Source organism: Sminthopsis crassicaudata, chromosome 5 (assembly GCF_048593235.1).
Source record: "Sminthopsis crassicaudata isolate SCR6 chromosome 5, ASM4859323v1, whole genome shotgun sequence".
Lineage (NCBI taxonomy): Eukaryota > Metazoa > Chordata > Mammalia > Dasyuromorphia > Dasyuridae > Sminthopsis > Sminthopsis crassicaudata.
The window spans coordinates 272,629,334-272,647,724 of NC_133621.1; the positions used below are offsets into that span (position 1 = coordinate 272,629,334).

At 31.4% G+C, this 18,391-nt stretch overlaps 1 protein-coding gene across 2 annotated transcripts in view; it reads right to left on the bottom strand.

Annotated features, from left to right (window-relative positions):
* Positions 1-18,391, bottom strand: part of LOC141544672 (uncharacterized) — a 107,853-nt gene that overhangs the window by 28,463 nt on the left and 60,999 nt on the right. For both annotated transcript variants that reach the window (XM_074271081.1, XM_074271082.1), the window contains exons 14-23: positions 17,213-17,309; positions 14,047-14,075; positions 13,894-13,954; positions 10,613-11,272; positions 8,045-8,838; positions 5,799-6,013; positions 4,009-4,092; positions 2,698-2,841; positions 750-783; positions 37-136 (exon numbers count right to left, since the gene is read on the bottom strand). In XM_074271081.1, coding sequence (XP_074127182.1) covers positions 37-136; positions 750-783; positions 2,698-2,841; positions 4,009-4,092; positions 5,799-6,013; positions 8,045-8,838; positions 10,613-11,272; positions 13,894-13,954; positions 14,047-14,075; positions 17,213-17,309 — 2,218 coding nt within the window. The remainder of the gene's footprint in view (positions 1-36; positions 137-749; positions 784-2,697; positions 2,842-4,008; positions 4,093-5,798; positions 6,014-8,044; positions 8,839-10,612; positions 11,273-13,893; positions 13,955-14,046; positions 14,076-17,212; positions 17,310-18,391) is intronic.

Here is an 18,391-nt window from a genome sequence, read left to right on the forward strand (position 1 = left end):
CATTGGTATTGTTAGAAAATGTAAAAATATTCTTACCTTGAACATAATGTGAGGGAAGCAAATCATAATCCTCTGTTCCTGTGTCTTGTGACTGAGTAAAGTCATCAAAAGCATCTGTAGCCATTTCTACTTTGTCCTATAAATTAAAATTATATTTTAAAAATTATATTAAAATATAAAATACAAAATATATGTAAAGCAATAAATTTAATGTAAAATTATTGTAAAATATACTTTTAAACAGTAACAATGAATATACATTTTCTCATAGTATTCTCAAAACAATTTTGTGAGAAATGCACTACTCATAATTATTTTACAAATGAGAAAATAGGATATAGAGAGACTAGGTGATTTGTCCAGAATCATACATCTTAAGCTAAGTCTAGAATCTTAGGCTAAGAGTCTAAAAATATATTCAAAGTCAGATTTTCTTGATGATTCCCTATGCTACATACCTAAAAGCTGATTTAGCAATGTTATGAAAATTATCACAAATTCTCACAACATCTTTTATAGATAGTAAATAATCTTCATTTTATTTATGGGAAGAAAATGAAAGAAAAGCCAGCAACCCTAATTAGTTTTCTGATATTCACAATGGAAGCATTTAACAAGAAGACTATTTCTAACAGTATCCATTTTCTGGTTAAAAACTCCTATGCTTCATATTGTAGAAGAAGGGTCTTAATATGTTAAATTGTATTATTTTGTACATTAATTTACAGGTTTAGCCGTTTTTACGTTACCTTATTTTTTTCATTTAGTATATTTTTTGTAAGCCTAAAAGACAAAACAGTTATTTCAGTATAAACATAAATAAACATATGGAAATATATTATCAATGTAATTATTTCATCATTACACATTTATTTCAAAATCATATACTTTTGTCATGATTCTAGTCAATAACACAAGACAGAATATTACAGTATTTAATTTCATAGTCTTATACTAAATGCTTATCTTTGCCACTTGAAAAGTTAAAAGCAATAAAAAAAATTTCTGAATTAACATCTCAATTTTTCCCATTAAGGAGTATCTTAAGAGATGATGTTCAAAATAAATGTCAATGAAAACATGTTAACTTGTGATGCCAATTATTTATTTTTTCAACTGTTCATGTCCCAAACTGCTTGTTATTAAGATTCTGAAAGAATAAGAATTTGAGAATAATACTATCATAATTCTTAGAATAAAGTTAGTCATCCACAAGTGTTAAATTATGTTCATTATGTTTCACTGTATTCTAAGTTTAAGAAAATATTTACCATGGTAACCAACATAATCATAACTTTTTGGTAATTCAAGTTATAAGTACCGTTCTATTTACTAAGCTCCAATAGGTCAGGTACTATCTTACTCACTTTTTAATGTTTTCTTTTTATTTTTTTCCCTAAAGCATAAAATAAGACTGCACACAACTAATGCATTTTAAGCAAGTTTACCAGAACATTAGATGGATTCCTTGTGGAAGAAAGCATGTGGAAATAACTGTCACAGAATGACAAAACCATGTTATTATTCCCCTCTAGAAAAAGTACTTCTGCTGATAAGAGTGTACACAAATCCTCTGAAGAAACTTCAATGTTATTAAACAGAATAACAAATTTCAGAGACAGAAATCCTATGAAACAATACTCTTTTTTAGGTATTTTTAAAAAAGAACAAAATATGTCCTATAAATGAAGAGTGAGAAAAAGGAGTTTGAAATAAGAAAAGTATGATGAAGTATAGGTGAAGAAAATGGAGTTCTCTCTCACTTCTCAGGGTCTTAGTCAACAATTTTATTAATAGCAATGTCAAGTTAAATGGAGTATATGTTGTTACTCAGCCATATCCCCCATGTTTTTCTCCATATCTATAATCAAGTGGTTCCAGAAGTCTAGAAGTATGATCTATTTCATTAAAGACTACTGTAAAGAAGGCAATCCTTAGCAGAACACACTGATAAATCCTGCATAATATACTTATTGGGTTTAAAGTGATATTTCATGTTTCTATAGCAATTTATAAAGAACTTTCCTTACAACAGTCCTGCTAATTACTCGAGTATCATCATCCCCTCTTTACAAATGTGTAAAAATATGTTTTAGGTTTCATTGCTAATGTTGGTCTTGGGGTGCAATGCAAAGTGGACTGAATCTGGATTTCTTCCTCTTTTCACTGGTTTGACTGTGGATAAACTGCTTTATCTCCTCGTCTTTAAAATCAGGAGGCTGGACTACATGACCTTACAGTGCCTTTCAGTTCTCAATCCATGCTAGAATAGTAGGAGACTGGAAACTTGAGCATTAATCTTCTGACTACAAGACTGGGACTATTACTAATTCTTTGGTATGTATGGTGAAAGCTGCTTTTCTTAGACCAATGTCAATCCTGCTGTGTTCTGTCACCACAATGAATAAATTGGAATATATTATCACTGGGACTGGTTTGTTATGCCTGAGAAAAGGAGAGTTTCAACCATCAAACAGTGGCAAATAATGTGGTATGGATATAAAAGGGGAGTCTGGGCTCCCTGGCATTACCATTAAGTTAGCTTTCCTGGCATTTCTGCAGTGCATGTCTCACACCACCAGAATACTTTATAGAATCCTCAACTGACAGAAGAAAGAAAATCAGAACAATCTTCTACAATGAGAAAAGGCACACATTGCTCATGTTTTTCTGGGAGTTAATCTAGTATTAGTTTACCTTAATTCATCAGGATCTGTCTCATTTAAGGTGCTGTCATCACGATTATCAAATATGCTACTAGACGAAGAATTCACATTTTCAGAAGTTGTACTAGAATCCTTGGAAATGCAGTTCTCATCTTCAGACTTTTTTACATTTTTCCTATGCATGGCAACATCATTGCAGAAAAAAAAAATCCATGAGAGGATTTAAAAATTATTTTTTATTGAAAACTTTTAAGAAAATGTAGGAGAAATATATTTTCTTTCTCTCCTAACATACATTTTACTTCCAGACCATGCTTCCTTAACTAAGATGAAGATGATGATATTATTCCCTAGATTATAAACTTTTAATTATCTCCTATTGTTAGGGCATTAAACTGCATGTTCTGCTTGTGAAGCATATTCAGGCTTACAGTCTTAATCCAACAAAAGTTCTCACACTCCTGAGAAAACAAGGTCCTTTCCATTCAGATCTGTGATTTCTCTACTCTAGGAAGAGGTTTTACTTATTTCTCACCCAATCTTTTCTTCATCTACAATGGTTCCCATTTTCTGCCTGTATTTGGGCTAAAAAACATGTCGTATAAAAGCAGGTTGTTGTGATTAAACAATTTGTGTGCAAAATATCAGGAATTATCAAGGCAGGCTTTATATGTACCAATAATACCAGAAGAGACTTTTAATAAATATGATGGAATTCTAAGAATTCATAGAATCCAGGAGCAGGGAGGTAATAGTTTCCTTATACTATGCCCTGATTTGAACATGTTTGAAGAACACATTCATTTCTGGGAGATATATTTTAGGAAAGACATTTAGCACTCAGAATAATTCCAGAGGAGAGAAATCAGGATGATGAAGGATAAAGCCTTTGTGAAATAAGGAAGTCCTTGTCAAATAAGAAGCAACTGATGAGGTTTACTGCAGTGTGTGTGTGTGTGTGTGTGTGTGTGTGTGTGTGTGAGAGAGAGAGAGAGAGAGAGAGAGAGAGAGAGAGAGAGAGAGAGAGAGAGAGAGAGAGAGCAGGAGAAAAAGACAAAAATTGTGCATGATCACTTAAAGAGCGAGCAATTAACAACCACAAACAACAACCACAAGGAAGATTGTTCTTTGATTTAGCTTGAATAGACCTCAGAAACCTACTTGTTGCTTTGTTCATGTAACTTTAAGATAATTTCCCGTTCCCATTCTGATAAGTTATCAAAGAAAGAGTTTAGTAGGAAGAAGTACATTTTGAAATCATTCTTGTTATCAATTTATCCCAGCCCCTAATTTTGTTCACATATTTCACAGAATTAATATAGAATATCCTCTGACAACTTACCCTATTTTGATTTCCTTTTCTTCAAACTTTCCCAAAGAATAGCAATTTCTCCGGTGTTTTTGTATTAATTTCTCTCTCCAATTGCTAAAAATATACCCCAAAGAGTTATTTTTACCCAATGGCAAGAAAAGTTTTAAAAAACAAAATATTCACATCAAAAATCTTTTGTAGTAGCAAATAACTGGGAATTGAATAGGTGCTCATTGACTGAGAAATGGCTAAACAAATTGTGATTTATAACCGAACACCATTGTGTATGTTTAGAAACATTAAATAGGAGCATGAGAATATTTATATGAATTAATGCAAAATGAAATCAGTGTAACCAGGACAACAATATAAAGTCTAACTGCAATAATGTAATTTTTGAGAATGAAATAATTGCGACTGAATACTGTGAAATTATATTGTCTAAGCTTGGTCCAGATGAAAGGGTATCACTTCCTGTTTATGGAGAGTGGAAGACTCAATATGGAACACTGCATGTAATATTGATGTATGATTAGGAATATTTCATTAGAAGAATGGGCAGAGATATCTTGGGAAATGTGGCTGATAAAAAAGTATAAGATGAGAAGAAGCTTTTAGTTGTCCATGGCTTTACTGTCTTATCACAAATAAATCTAGTATGCTTACTCTCCATTAATCAAAGGAACAGTAGATAATTTTCTGTCTGCATGCAATTGAGGTCACAACGTATGAGTACTGGCATTGGGGCAGGAAAAGATGCCCATTTCAGTGTCTCTCAAATAGGTTATGTATGGTTGAAATTAATTATTTTAGGATAAGTTTTTAAGGCTGTTAAATTATTTTTTAATAAAAGTAAATCCAGGTTTGCTTTTTTTTTTTTTTTTTTTTTTTTTTTAACATTCTCTACTTTCTCAGTGTTAATCCAGAGCACTTCCACATTACAATCCTCATGAGTTAGAATTTTATAGATCTTCTAGTAAGTACAGTTATAGTGTGAATTGGGAATCCTCTTTACCATATTCCTGTATCTCATCTATCACCTTATGGTCCTAAGACTTTTTTTAGGTGGGGCAGCAGGTAGCAGTAATTTGCTTTTTGCTCTTCCTCAGCTTGTCCAATAGCCACATGAGCACTAAAAGGCTTGATAAAATAAGAGCTACATGAGCACTTCTCTCTACATTTCTGACAATTCCCCTTTGTTTTTCTGCCATCCTGAAAGGACATAATGCCTTTTGCTCCTCAGCCCCATCTTACATAGCAAGAGGTTGTTAATGATCCTTTTAATTTTTTGTATGTCTGCAATTTTAAGTGTGTTTCTTAAGAATCTAGATTGTCTGACTTTCCTCAGTGCTTGGCCATGATAAGCACTTAAAACTGATTCATTCTTTAATATTTCTACTGATGGGAAGCTTTCTAATGACTAAGAGAACTCATCTAACTTTCAGAATAGCTGTAAGCCTATTTTCATATCTCATTAGTACTTATTATTTATACATTTGCAAACTTTTGCAAACTATCTTGCTTTGCTTCTTGCCATTCATATCTTATATTATATTCTAATCTTTTGGTTCTCATTAAAGGATACCTACCTTCTTTCAATAAACACTAATGTTTCTTCCAAAATAAAACTGTTCCAAAATAAAAGGATATACTTACAGCAATAGAACAATATACATTCATGGGACTGTATAATTTCTTTCTCGGCAAAAAACAAGTGGATGCAGAGTGAATCTGGATCTATATTTTTAGAGCAAACTGAACATACCATGAATGTTAACATTTTATAATACTACTCCAGTTAATTATTTTGACAAACTTACCCCTTTAAAATATGGTGCACAGGTGTTAATTTTTCCTCGGAAGAAATGCTCATTATTGGTATTTCTTCCCCAGGAATTTTATTTTCCTCATCATTACCATGCTGGTGGCTCTCCGTAGAAAACTGTTCATTAGCTTTGCCAGCTAATTTATCACCATCTTTTCTCTCTAATGTTTCCATTTGTTTCTGTTGATGTTTTTGCCTTTTCTCTTCCATCTAAAAGGAAAACTTATTATTGTCTATTCCTGTGTTTGTCTTTCTGTGTGTAAATGTATGTGAATATGTGTATGTCTGCATGTTATTATATATATTACATATTATATATTGTATATGTCTATGTATATATATAATTCATACATACACTTTTATACATAAATATTTATATGCTTACTCAGGTACAAGTATTAGACTTGTGATTTAACTAGTGCAAGGATAACTCCTTGTACTAGTCTAGTACCTGAAGAAAAAACTCCCTCTACCAATGTCTAGAACACAGATGTTAAATTACTTGCCTATATATGTTAGAGGTGGGACTTGAAGTGCTTTCAAATATGTCATGCTGCCTTTCATTTTTCTACTTTTAATTTGAAACAAACACAATCCTAAATACATATTGTCCTCATTTTTTATTTTGGATACAAAAATGGTCACAGTTTTATAAATTTTGTTTGAAAGCAAGAAAAATTGACTAAAATTTCAAAATGATAGCACAAATGCTATCTCATTTTTTCTCATCCTATTTTCATGTTCTCTCATTTCTTTCCTTGAACAAGCAGACAATATATGACTTATTGTTGGCCTTTTCCACCAATGATCAGATAGACCAAGGTCAATACCACTATATGATAGCTGTTTCCCATCCCCGTTCTCGTTTCTTATTCCTTACTGTCAAGTTCAAAAAGTAAAACAAAATAACAAAAGCAAAAAGAAAACAAAAACTTGAAGGGAGTCACTGAAATATTTGATTAACTACATAGGAAATGAGTAGTGTGAGATTCAGGCACTATGTCTGCTACATTATAGAAAATCAGTGCATATTCACAGAAGTACTATCTTTTCAGGAAAAAAATTAGGAAATAATATCTTAGCCTAATGCTATCCTTCTGTAGGTGAGGAAGCTGAAGCACAGATACATTAAGTAACTTGGTCAAAATTATATTAATAAACATGTAGCAGAATCCAGTTCACTGGGTGGAGGTCTCCACATTTTATTTATAATGAAGTTGCATTTTTTAGTAATTGTGTGTATTTACCAAATACTAGATAATACACACACACATATGTATATATATATATATATATATATATATATATATATATATATATATATATATATATATACACACACACACATAAATATGTGTTACACTACTTTATAGCAATAGTAATGAAGAGCAAATGAGATAAATTTGTAATTTGAGAGTTATACAAATATTACTCTCATTACTTTTGGATAGGACTTGTGAATTCATCAGTGTGAGTAACTCCAAGTGAGGAAAATGTTTCTATAACATCAGAGCAGTCTCTGCTTCTAGTATCAGTTGCCAGGTAAGGTCAATAGAGTTGTCCAAGGTAATATAACTAGTATGTATTAGAAGCAGCACTTGAATCTAAGTCTAACTGAATTATGTTGGCTCTCTCTTCACTATTCTTTGTTATTATCTTTAGTTATTATTGTGAAAGGATAATTACAAGGCAGACATGTGAAGGCACAGATGAGCCAAGAGACCTTGGTCATGTAATCCAACTTCCCTGTGCTTAGTGCATAAAAGGGGTTGGACTCGATGACTATCAAAGTTCCTTCCAAAAAATAAAATTCAGTGAATAAACTGTGCTAGTTTGATAATATCTAAAGCCAATCAATTGTATAAACATATCACACATCAGTGTTTTGCCACTGTTTTTCCAATTTTTCTCCCATTTTACAATATTTCTAAATGCATACTTTGAAAAAACAACTAAATGCAAGAAGAGGAGCACTGAACTTCAAGTTAAACGATCTAGATTTAAGGCCCAAGTTGGTAATTTCTTACTTGTGGAATAGAGAAATGCTATATTAATTAGCCCTTTTGAAAACTGATATTAAACGATTTATAAAACTTTCATTTTCTTTTGAAATGCAAAACAAATGATTTAGTAATTCGAACATAGAACTTAACATTTTCATCATATGAAAAATCAATTCTACACGATGATTGATAAAGAGGAAAAATAAATAGAATGTAGAGTGCTAGGAGGTGAATCTACCTTTTTTTGTGGTTGTATTTTTTCTTTCTCCAAAGTCAGGGATTCTGCTTGCAACATTCCTAACTCATTTGTCAGTATTTGTTTATCTTGCTTTAATTCTTTATCAAGGTGCATTTTTGAGATTTGGTCCTCATGTGGAAGGGAGTGTCTCCCATGTCTGAGCTCATTTGTAGAGTTAGTGGCATTGTGATGACTATTCTGGAATGAGGTTTCTGTATGTTTTGTTTTCTCCTTATGTTTTCTTGCAGTAATAAGTTCAGGTATTTTTTCTTGGTTGATTGATGCTATATCACCAGAGTGAGTAAGCTGGCCACCAAAATGACTTCCTGGGCCACTTGATTGGAGCAAACCTCCTGAATCCGATTCCAAATTTGTGATATTTTTGTGCTGACTAAATGTCATTTCAATACCAAACGATCTATCTTCCTTTATTTCATTTATACCTAATTTTGAGCCAGCTCTTTTTATATTTTTTGCAACATAACCAATATTATCTTCATTTACATTGCAAGTATGTTCAATTTTTGGCTTATTCTTAGATTGTGGGGTACTCCTTTTTGAACACATATTAGAAGAAAACTGAAAAACATTTTTTGGGAAGTTGATCTTTAAATTCTGAAAAAAAACATTTTCCGGAATATCTACCCTTTCTCCAGGAAATGATTGAAGATCTCCTACACTGAGAGAATCTTTATCTTTCTCTTTTTCCACAGAGTCACTTAAGTTATTTGCCAAAGCAGATGACGCTTCTGATAATTCTGATGGTCCTTTAAATTTCAATTCTTGTTTCAAGTCTAAAGTAATATTTAAATAAAAAATTATTTTATTTAGAATTACTTTACTTCTATGAATGAAATCCTCCCCCTTTCCTGCCCATAAACAGTAATGGTAGTTGTGACATATATCATTTTATCTATTGTAATCTATTTTGAGATAAGACATACAATGTAAAAAAAAATTCTATCTTACTAATTATGCTTTTAGATGATTATTTTGCAATTTCAATCAATTGCTAAATTTTAAGTTTCTTATGAGATGCTCATGTCCCAAGAGCAAAGTAGAGGAAGTTTTAAAGATTGATTTAGATACTTAATCTACTGAAACTCTTACCACTGAAATGTTTAGTATAGGATGTCCAAGATCAGTTTGTTGGTTAGACTAGCAGGAAGCAACAAATTGGATCAATGGACTTTCTCAATAACCAAAGACCACAAGGCAGGGATTACTACTCTTAATACAGTTTTGGGAAGTAAAAGAGAAAAAAAAATGGAGTTGGAGAGGCGAGAAAAACAATGTGATATCTTAGAGAATGCATAGCATCATGAGGAATGAGGACAATATGGCCGATTGGGAATTGGGAATGAGGAATTAACAGCTCTTTTCTTCCCTTTTGTGATTAAGAAAAGTTCATTGTTCATCTCAAGTTTAGAGATAGTCGACTAGACTTCTTTGGATAAAAGCCAGATATCCTTGAAGGATGTATTTGTGGTATGAAGATCCTAGACCACACACACATTCTTCAAGAGTAACAGGTTTCTTTACGCAAGAATAGACATGTAATTAACAAAATAAAAATTTAAGTAAATTAAATTAAGTAAATTAATTAAGTAAATAAAACAGGTGAATTTTTGAAATAAGTTCAGAGACAAAAAATCATGAGTTATGAATAGATAGGAAATTGATTTTAAATCACTTTTAAAAAGACAGAATCAATCTGATTATTTCAAAACAAAGAGAGAATAAAATATAAATCTTAATAATGAAATCATTGGCAAGGACTATCTCAAAGAAATAGGGAAATAAGGTAAATGAGATCTGATTCCTTCAGTATTTTATATACTACTCTGATTAAGTCAAGGAAATATGTAACCAAGATACATGGATAATACTCTACAAGTTAATTTACAATTCACTTTAAAAATTAAGAATCTGAGAGCTAGATAGAATAGGAAACATGGAGAGAAATCCAGTGGTAAAATGATTAAAAGAAGTTTTAAAGAATTGTAAACTAAATCTACATAAACATTTAAACTAGAACATGATGCAATTACTATGGATTTTCCAATGATAGAAAAAAATAACATTCCTTGATATGGTAATTTAATCCCATTCAAATCAATGTCATGGAAACAATTAACTGGGAAGCATCATCTAAGCAGGTAATTTAATATATGGGGAAAAGTTAAATTGATTCTATTTAGCTTTGTGGAAGTTAGCTTATAAATAATTGAAATTAGCAGAAAGAAAAATCATGCATATATGGATCTTATAGGTGAATATGAAAACTTAAAAGGTTTTTGGAGCTGAAACACTAAAACAAAGAGAAGTAGGAAATTATAGTTAATTATACTGAAGACAATGTTAGACAATGTTATACTATAGAGGAAGAAATAAAAATGTCTTAAAAAGGCCCCTCCCAGTTTCTAGGCTGCAGAAAGCATTAACCACAGGGCAAATAATTTCATTATCACATGATTTTACCATTTATTTTGTTTTCCCCTCTTATTCAGGTTTGAAATGTAACAATTAAATAACATACTTAGAGAAAATTCATAATATTAATCCTACCTTTCTTTACTTCTTTCCATTTCTCTTTGTCTAGAAATGATTCACACTGCTTCTGGGGGACTGTTTTTTCTAAATGATCTCCCTCCTTATAGTCAATGATAGGCTCACTTCCAGCTGCAGCATTTTCATCTTCTTGGGATGGAATATTTTCAGATTTTGGGGATGGTAACTGATTTTGACTCAGTGGCAATGATTTTCCAGGATAATTACTTTGCAACTTCATATCCTTGGAACACTCCTTCTGGCGGACTGGTTTTATTAACTGAATTCCAACCTTATAGTCAATGACAGGCCCAATTCCAACTACAGCTTCACCTTTTACAGTTGGAATCTTTTCAACTTTTGTGGATGGTAATTGATTGTGACTCAGTGGCAGTGATTTGCCAGGAAAATCATTTTGCAACTTCATATCCTTTGAACACTCCTTCTGGAGGACTGGTTTTTCTAACTGAACTCCAACCTTATAGTCAATGACAGGCCCAATTCCAAGTACAGCTTCACCTTTTATGGCTGGAATCTTTGCAAATCTTGTGGATGATAATTGATTTTGACCCAGTGGCAGTGATTTTACAGAATAATTACTTTGTAACATCATATCCTTGGAACTTTTGTGACTCTCCTTTATCTGAGAAGTACTTGTAGAATCCCATTTCGAAGTATCTGAAAAGTAAATATTTGAGTTAAATAGTACATCAGATTTATCCACCTGACATATTTTTTCCTAAGATGATACTCAAATCACTACCTCTTCTTATGATTTTATTTTGATTATTGTATTTTATCTTTCAGGTAACATGATGAAAAACCCGTGAACAACTCTTTGCCCTCAGTATTCAGCCTATCTTCTTTTTTCTTGGATCATAAGCTGTAACCTTCTTACCAAATTCTATCTCCATGTATGGTTCCAAAGAGGGTATTAATAAAATAGGAAAAGTTTTTTTTTGAAAACACCTATTAAACTTTTTATATATATATATATATATATATATATATATATATATATATATATATATGTGTGTGTGTGTGTGTGTGTGTGTGTGTGTGTGTGTGTGTGTGTGTGTGTGTATTTGACTTTTCAAATTATTTAAAATTAGGAAATAGAATATCACCCTATGATTTTTTTTAACCTGTGATTTATTTACAGTGACCTCTCAGTGGAGGAAAACATTGGCTAGTACCTTCTTTGCAACTAACATTCTTCAAATTCTCTAAAGTCAATAAACCTTTGAGTTTTAGTGACTTGCCCAAGATCACAGTTAGTATGAATCAGAGCTGTGAAATCATGCCTTTTTTGTTTTGAGGCCAGTTATCTATTATGTTGAAATATATTCTACAGAAAATGATTACAAATGGTTATATTTAGGGAATATATTTTTAAAGAATTGCCATTTTTTCTAAGCATGGGGCATCATTTTTTCAAGTGTACTTTGAGTATAACTTTTTTTTCTCAGAATAATCTAACTTCTTGAAGATTCATTCTTAAACTTTTAGTTTGCATCACAAATTTACCAAAAATTGACAATACATAAGTTTAAGTATTCCCTTTTAAAGTATGATTTGACTACATATACATTAGTATTAAAAATATGAGAAAAAGAAAGTGATGTATGAAAGCAATAAATATACCAGAGTATGCGGTAAACATTTAAGTTTCTTCCATCTTTTTTTTTTTTTTTTTAATCATGGCATTTCCAAGTTATTATCAAATATCTTGTCCCTTTTCCCTAATTACGTGAGTCATTTAGCCACTCCGAAAACCCTTTTTTCTGGCTTTGGGCTTAATATTCTACTAAAACGTCTTACTCCAAGATTATCTATGATATTTAACTGCTAAATAACCTAGACTTTTCCCTCAGTCTTCATCTTTCTTGACATCATATAGCCTCAGATCCTGCCTCACTGTGAAAATCTTTTCAGATAGTCTTTGTTGCTAATTTCACCCTATTCTCAGGATTTTTTTGGGAATTATTCAGAATAGATCATACCTCACTATCTTCACATTTTGACAGGGTAATTACACTGATTGAACAAGGGATTATTGTTATTATAATATACCTAAATCTCAGCAAAGTACTTGACAAATTCATGTCATCTTTGTGGACAAAATGTGGACAGAAGCACAAACACAAAATAATGAATAGGTATGGATATCTAAATAAATGTGAGAATTTGTTATATATTTTTTGAATCATATTTTAAATATCAGCCCTTATAACTGCCACAAATAGTAGTGCAGGGTTTAATATTTCATTAAAAGAGATATAAAGTGCAGGGGAAACTGGATGTTGAACTCTGCTTTTATCAAACAATATGTAAATTTTATGGTTTGGTTTGAACACCACATTTTTAGAATTGGCACCTGGACCTTCTCATTTAAAATAATGTTGTCAGAATTCATCATTCCTTTTGTTGCCCTTGTCTATCTTTTGAGTGATCAGTCCTTTCATATTCCTATTCTTTGTTAAAAACAGGCACTCCTATTTTCATGACCTCATGAACTTTTACTTGGAATTTTGCAATAAACTACTATGTGGTCTTCTTACTTCTGATTCCTACCTTCTTTGGTCTATTTTACACAAAGCTGTCAAGTAATCTTCTTAAGGAGGCCTTTTTCTTGCCTTCTCTGATATTGTATTTCTTTAGTTCAGGAGGAATCACATCTATGAAATCTCCCTTCCACAACCATTAATTAAAGTTTTAAGCTCTCCCCTCAATTTTCTCAGAGCACTTTCTCTTGCCTTCTTTACTCCTGATCTTGTAATATACATATCTGTTTTTATGCTGTATCCCTTCACATACAGAAAATTCCCTGAGCCTAAAAACTGCTTTATTTTTTGCCTCCTAGAGTCAAAGAGGAGATACTTGATATGCATATGAAATATAATAGTTGGTTCATGTATAATACCTTGAATTGAGAGGACACTTGCAGTACTGGATTTATATAACGTCATGCAATGAAGAAAAGAGCCAGAATGTATAAAAATTCAACTTGAAATAAGTGTTCAAAATGCTAAATTAAAGAAAAATTGAAGACTACAGGACGTATCCTCTATTAGGTGTAATTTTGAAAAAATCTATTATTGTCATACTTGTCAGGAAGGATTAAAAAAAGAAAAAAATACCACCTGCATCATGTAAATCAAATTCTTCTCTGAAAGTTGCAATAAAAATGGAGAAAAGGGAAGAAAAGAAGATAAAGACTCAAGAGAACTTAACATATATTTATTTTCTTCCTTAATTATGAAATTATAAAGCTTAACTAAATTCTAGTTTTTCCTTACCTCTTTTTCCTATTTCTTGGTTTGTGAAAGAATCTTTCATTTGTAGACTTGGTTGGATAGGCTATGAAAGAAGATAATTAAGTAAAAAGATAGTTACCTAGAAAGTTTTCAGTATACATCTGATAATAATTTAAAAAGTATCAATGTTGTTACCTTCCCATTAGAATTTCTCCTCAGATGATCTGAAAACAGAACAAAATGTTTATTATCAATCATAGTCAAACAGCATAATTCAATCACAACTTCAATGAATAGGTTTGTTAGTTCTCATTATAGGATTTAAGGAATGAATGCTTTAACATGGTGCAATTGTTATAATGGCATTTGCCTGACCGAAATTAGGAATCAGTTATTAGTACTTGAAATAAAACAAGAATACACTATTGGCCCAATATGCAGTTTACATAATAGATCAGATTCCAGAGAACTCAGTTATGTGTCCATAGGGCAATATAGAAACATGCTCCACAATGACATACATAAAAATTAGTCATTTTAAACAAAGCTTAGTCAAGTTCACAGGGGGTTAATTACAAAGTTAATGCTCTAATGCAGCAGCGTATCTTCCAAATAATGAGCATGATGAATTCAACAAGTGCTTATAGAGTGGATGATTCCTTAATTAATTATATAACTGGCAAATTCAGACATATGCTAACAGTAAAGACAAAGTAAGAATTAAAAAACCATCCATAATCCACATTGTTATCACAGAACTAAGGGACTAGAAACAAATGTTCTGAATACATCCATACATGCAGAATGAATAGCTAATGATATATTTTATTTTCTTTCCATACCCACATTATCTACTGATACACTAACACTTCTGGTATCTGTCACTTTATCCATTTTAAAATTTCTTGATCCATTCATTCCACAAAGAAGGTCTATAAAAGATATCTAAGGAATGATGTACAAAACCTTTAAATTTAATAAGTAATTTTTAAAAGCATCACTGTTCTAAATCTCCAAGTAGTAATTCAACATTATTAACACATAAAATTCCTTTCAATACATACAATTTAACATTTATAGAAAAACCAAGTTATTTACAGAGATATTGATGATAAATCTCAGGAAATAAAATTTAAAATTTTGAATATTTGTTTTGTGATATAAATTAATTTATCATATATCCATCCAAAAAAGTCTTAAAAAATTTGTACTACAATAAACTATAAAGTTAGGCTTAGTATATATCAACCTACTTAAATAAAAACAAATTGAAGGAAAGTTAGAACTTTGAAATTGAAAACGAGTATTTCCCTAACAGCATGAAACAAATATATGTTAGTAATATAAGCATTTTAACTAACTTGCTTATTTAATATTTTTACTCAAGGCTAAAAAATTCATTAATTATCCTTTTTCTAAATAGAGGACAGACAAATTGCCTAATACATTTCTAACTTTATTGTTTTGTTATTTTTGCTTTTTATCAATTCATTTGCCCAGTATAGTTCAATTGGTGAAAAAAAAATTATTCAGTATCTAAGGAGAGGTGGAACACATGTGACTTTATTTTCCAGGAGAGAGGACTAGCCTATGCTGCTAGAAGAAAAACAATGTTTGTTCTTATATGTATAGTCTGAATGGGCATCATTGAAAGTCTAGTAGTAAAATGACGATTTTACTTTTTTTCTATCTCAAAAATGAACAAAGTAGACTGTATATAACTCAGACAAAATGGATAGGGGAAATCACCCCCAGTCTATTAGTTTCCAGAGCATCTAGACTAATGAATTCATGGGATTTTGGGATAAGTGAATATTTATGTATAATTCTTTTTGTTATCATTTTATATTTGATCTATATTTCCCTTTATGAAAAATTCAGAAAAAATGGGTATTGTATCTAAATTGAGTAAACCTTGGGCTGTATTACACTGTTATGTATATAATAATAGGTGCTCTGTAACAATTAGTTGATCATATTTATAATGAATATACCTTTTAAAAAAAACTCAACAAATTGATATATGAGGAAATAATTTTCAGGAAGACTAGTAAACTCCAGAAAAGCTTTACTGAGTTTACACAAGTTTCTGAAGGAAGAGAGAGATTTCATCAGATGGCCTGAAAGGATACAGAGGAGGACATTATTCAGAAAAATTACCAAAATAGTTTGAAAGAGAGAAGATGACAAGCAGTATGAAGTAAGGATGCAAAGGTGAGTTAGAGTCCTCCTGTCCAGGACCAGCATTTCTGCATCTGCAAAATGATTATTGGCAAGCGATTTCCCTCCCTCCTTCCCCAGTTATTAGGGAAAACTTTTTTTTTTCAGTTTTATTTTAACCTATGGTCACCTCACTTTAACATACTTAAAGTAGGTCACTGGACTCTAAGGGTCAGTAAAGTGGGCCAACAAAGAACTCCCAGCACATCCAAAGCTCCTCATATTGTGTGTTAAAGAGAGTCTTCAGTTGTTTTCTTTCCCTGATCCCAAAGCAGCCATCTTCCACTATCTGTTCCTCACTTCCTGTTGCCTACTCTTTTTTCACCCTTTGTCATTTTTTATCATCATTTACTATCACCATCCTACAGTACAAAAGTCTGAACAGAAACAGAAGAATCTAGCCTTATTCAGAAGATCCTTAAGGTTTTTAGAAATGAAGTTTTCAACACATTTTCTTCACTTTACATTTTATCTAATAAGACACAGGGCATAAATAAACAAAAGGTTTCAGAGTATGGGTCTGAGAGGAATCAATGTAGTTTGAGAGGTAAGCCTGGAATGAGTAAGATCCCAGCCTGAGTCCCACCTCTGAAGCATAGTGCTTGGGTAACTGAACAAAATACTTGAATTTTCAGCATTCTAGATAATTCTCTGAGATGGTTTCAAATGAAATTAGAAGTCTGGTCTCTATCACCAAAAAATAATTATTTGGTATGGCCTCCTATCCTATCATAGAGGTAGTTATCTGTATACCTAACACAGGAAATTGAAAAGTAGCTCATTCAGTTTGCTAAAACCAAACACAATGCAAAAGTTGGATGGGTATTAACAGAGACAATTCCTAGATACAATCACTCCACATCATATATCTCTATTTCTGTTCTGTCTATGTAACTCTTCCTCTCTCCTTCCAATATCTCTTCTTCTTTATATTTTTCCTGCTCAGGCAAGCCTTCAATGATATTGCTTATAGGTCCTGTGAGTAGCATTAGGACTTCATGCTATTTCTTCTTTTCTATATATTTAATTGTAGACTCTATTCCAACCCCCATGTTGCAGCCCCTATTTCTCCACCTCCCAGATACCATTGTTCTTTTTCTTTTTCAATAGAAAATTCACTATCTACAGAATATAATATTACCTTCATGTTGTCTCAAGGAAATACTGTCTTTTATATTTTGATTTGCAGATACAAGTACACGTCTTGCAGATATTTCCAGGAAATTTTCATGGGAACGCTAATCAAAGGAAAAGATCGACAAAACAGTTAGCAAGTTCACTGGTGAAAGCACTCCTGAATGCTTTTTGCTAATAAATTGTGAAGAATTTGCACTTGAGAGAAATGAAGTTTCTCCATAAAATAAAATGTATTTATAACATTTTCTTCAAAAGAACAACTTTATGCTTACATTTTTCAAGTTTACTCTATCTTTTTTCTTTAGAGGAGATAACTCTGGTAAACATTGAGCAGCAGGCTGGGATATACTTTTTCAATGCAGAAATGGCTAACTTGTAAATAGTGATAAAATCCTACCTCAGGATATTATCATTATGATTGTCATGATATTACATTATATATATATATATATATATATATATACATATATATATATATATATATATAATATTATTTTCACATGCTAACAATATAGGAGAAGAAAATATTATTTGAACATAATTCCCCTCAGAAGTAGTGGCCTATTTGATAGTGTCCTGTGCTTGGAATCAGAAAGATTCATCTTCATGAATTACATTCTGGCTTTAGATTCTAGCTGAATGGCCTTGAGCAATTCATTAAATCCTGTTTGCCTCAATTCCTTAGTCAGAAGGAAATGCCAAACTACTTCTGTCCCTTTGACAAGAACAAAAATGTGCTCTTGAAGAGTCAGACATGTTATAAATGACTGAACATATAAAAAATCTTGCCCGGTTCAGTTTGATCTAGGTTTAACCCATCTCCCATCTATCCATTCATCTAGATATTAATATAGATCTATACTTATCCATATTTATATATGTTTGTTCATATACATATACATATATATATATATATATATATATATATTTATATGCCTATGCACACAAAAACACATATATCCACAAATATATATATAATATACAAAATACTATATATATATAATTTATATACAAGTATATATACAATAATATACAAAAATATATATAAAAACAAACACAAAAGAAAAAAAAAAGTTTAAAAAAAGTATAAAAAGAGGGGAGACTAGGCTTATATAAACTCACCAGTGGCATTTCTCCAAGCATTATAGAAAAAGAAAATTTTAACTTAACCAAATGAACCAGA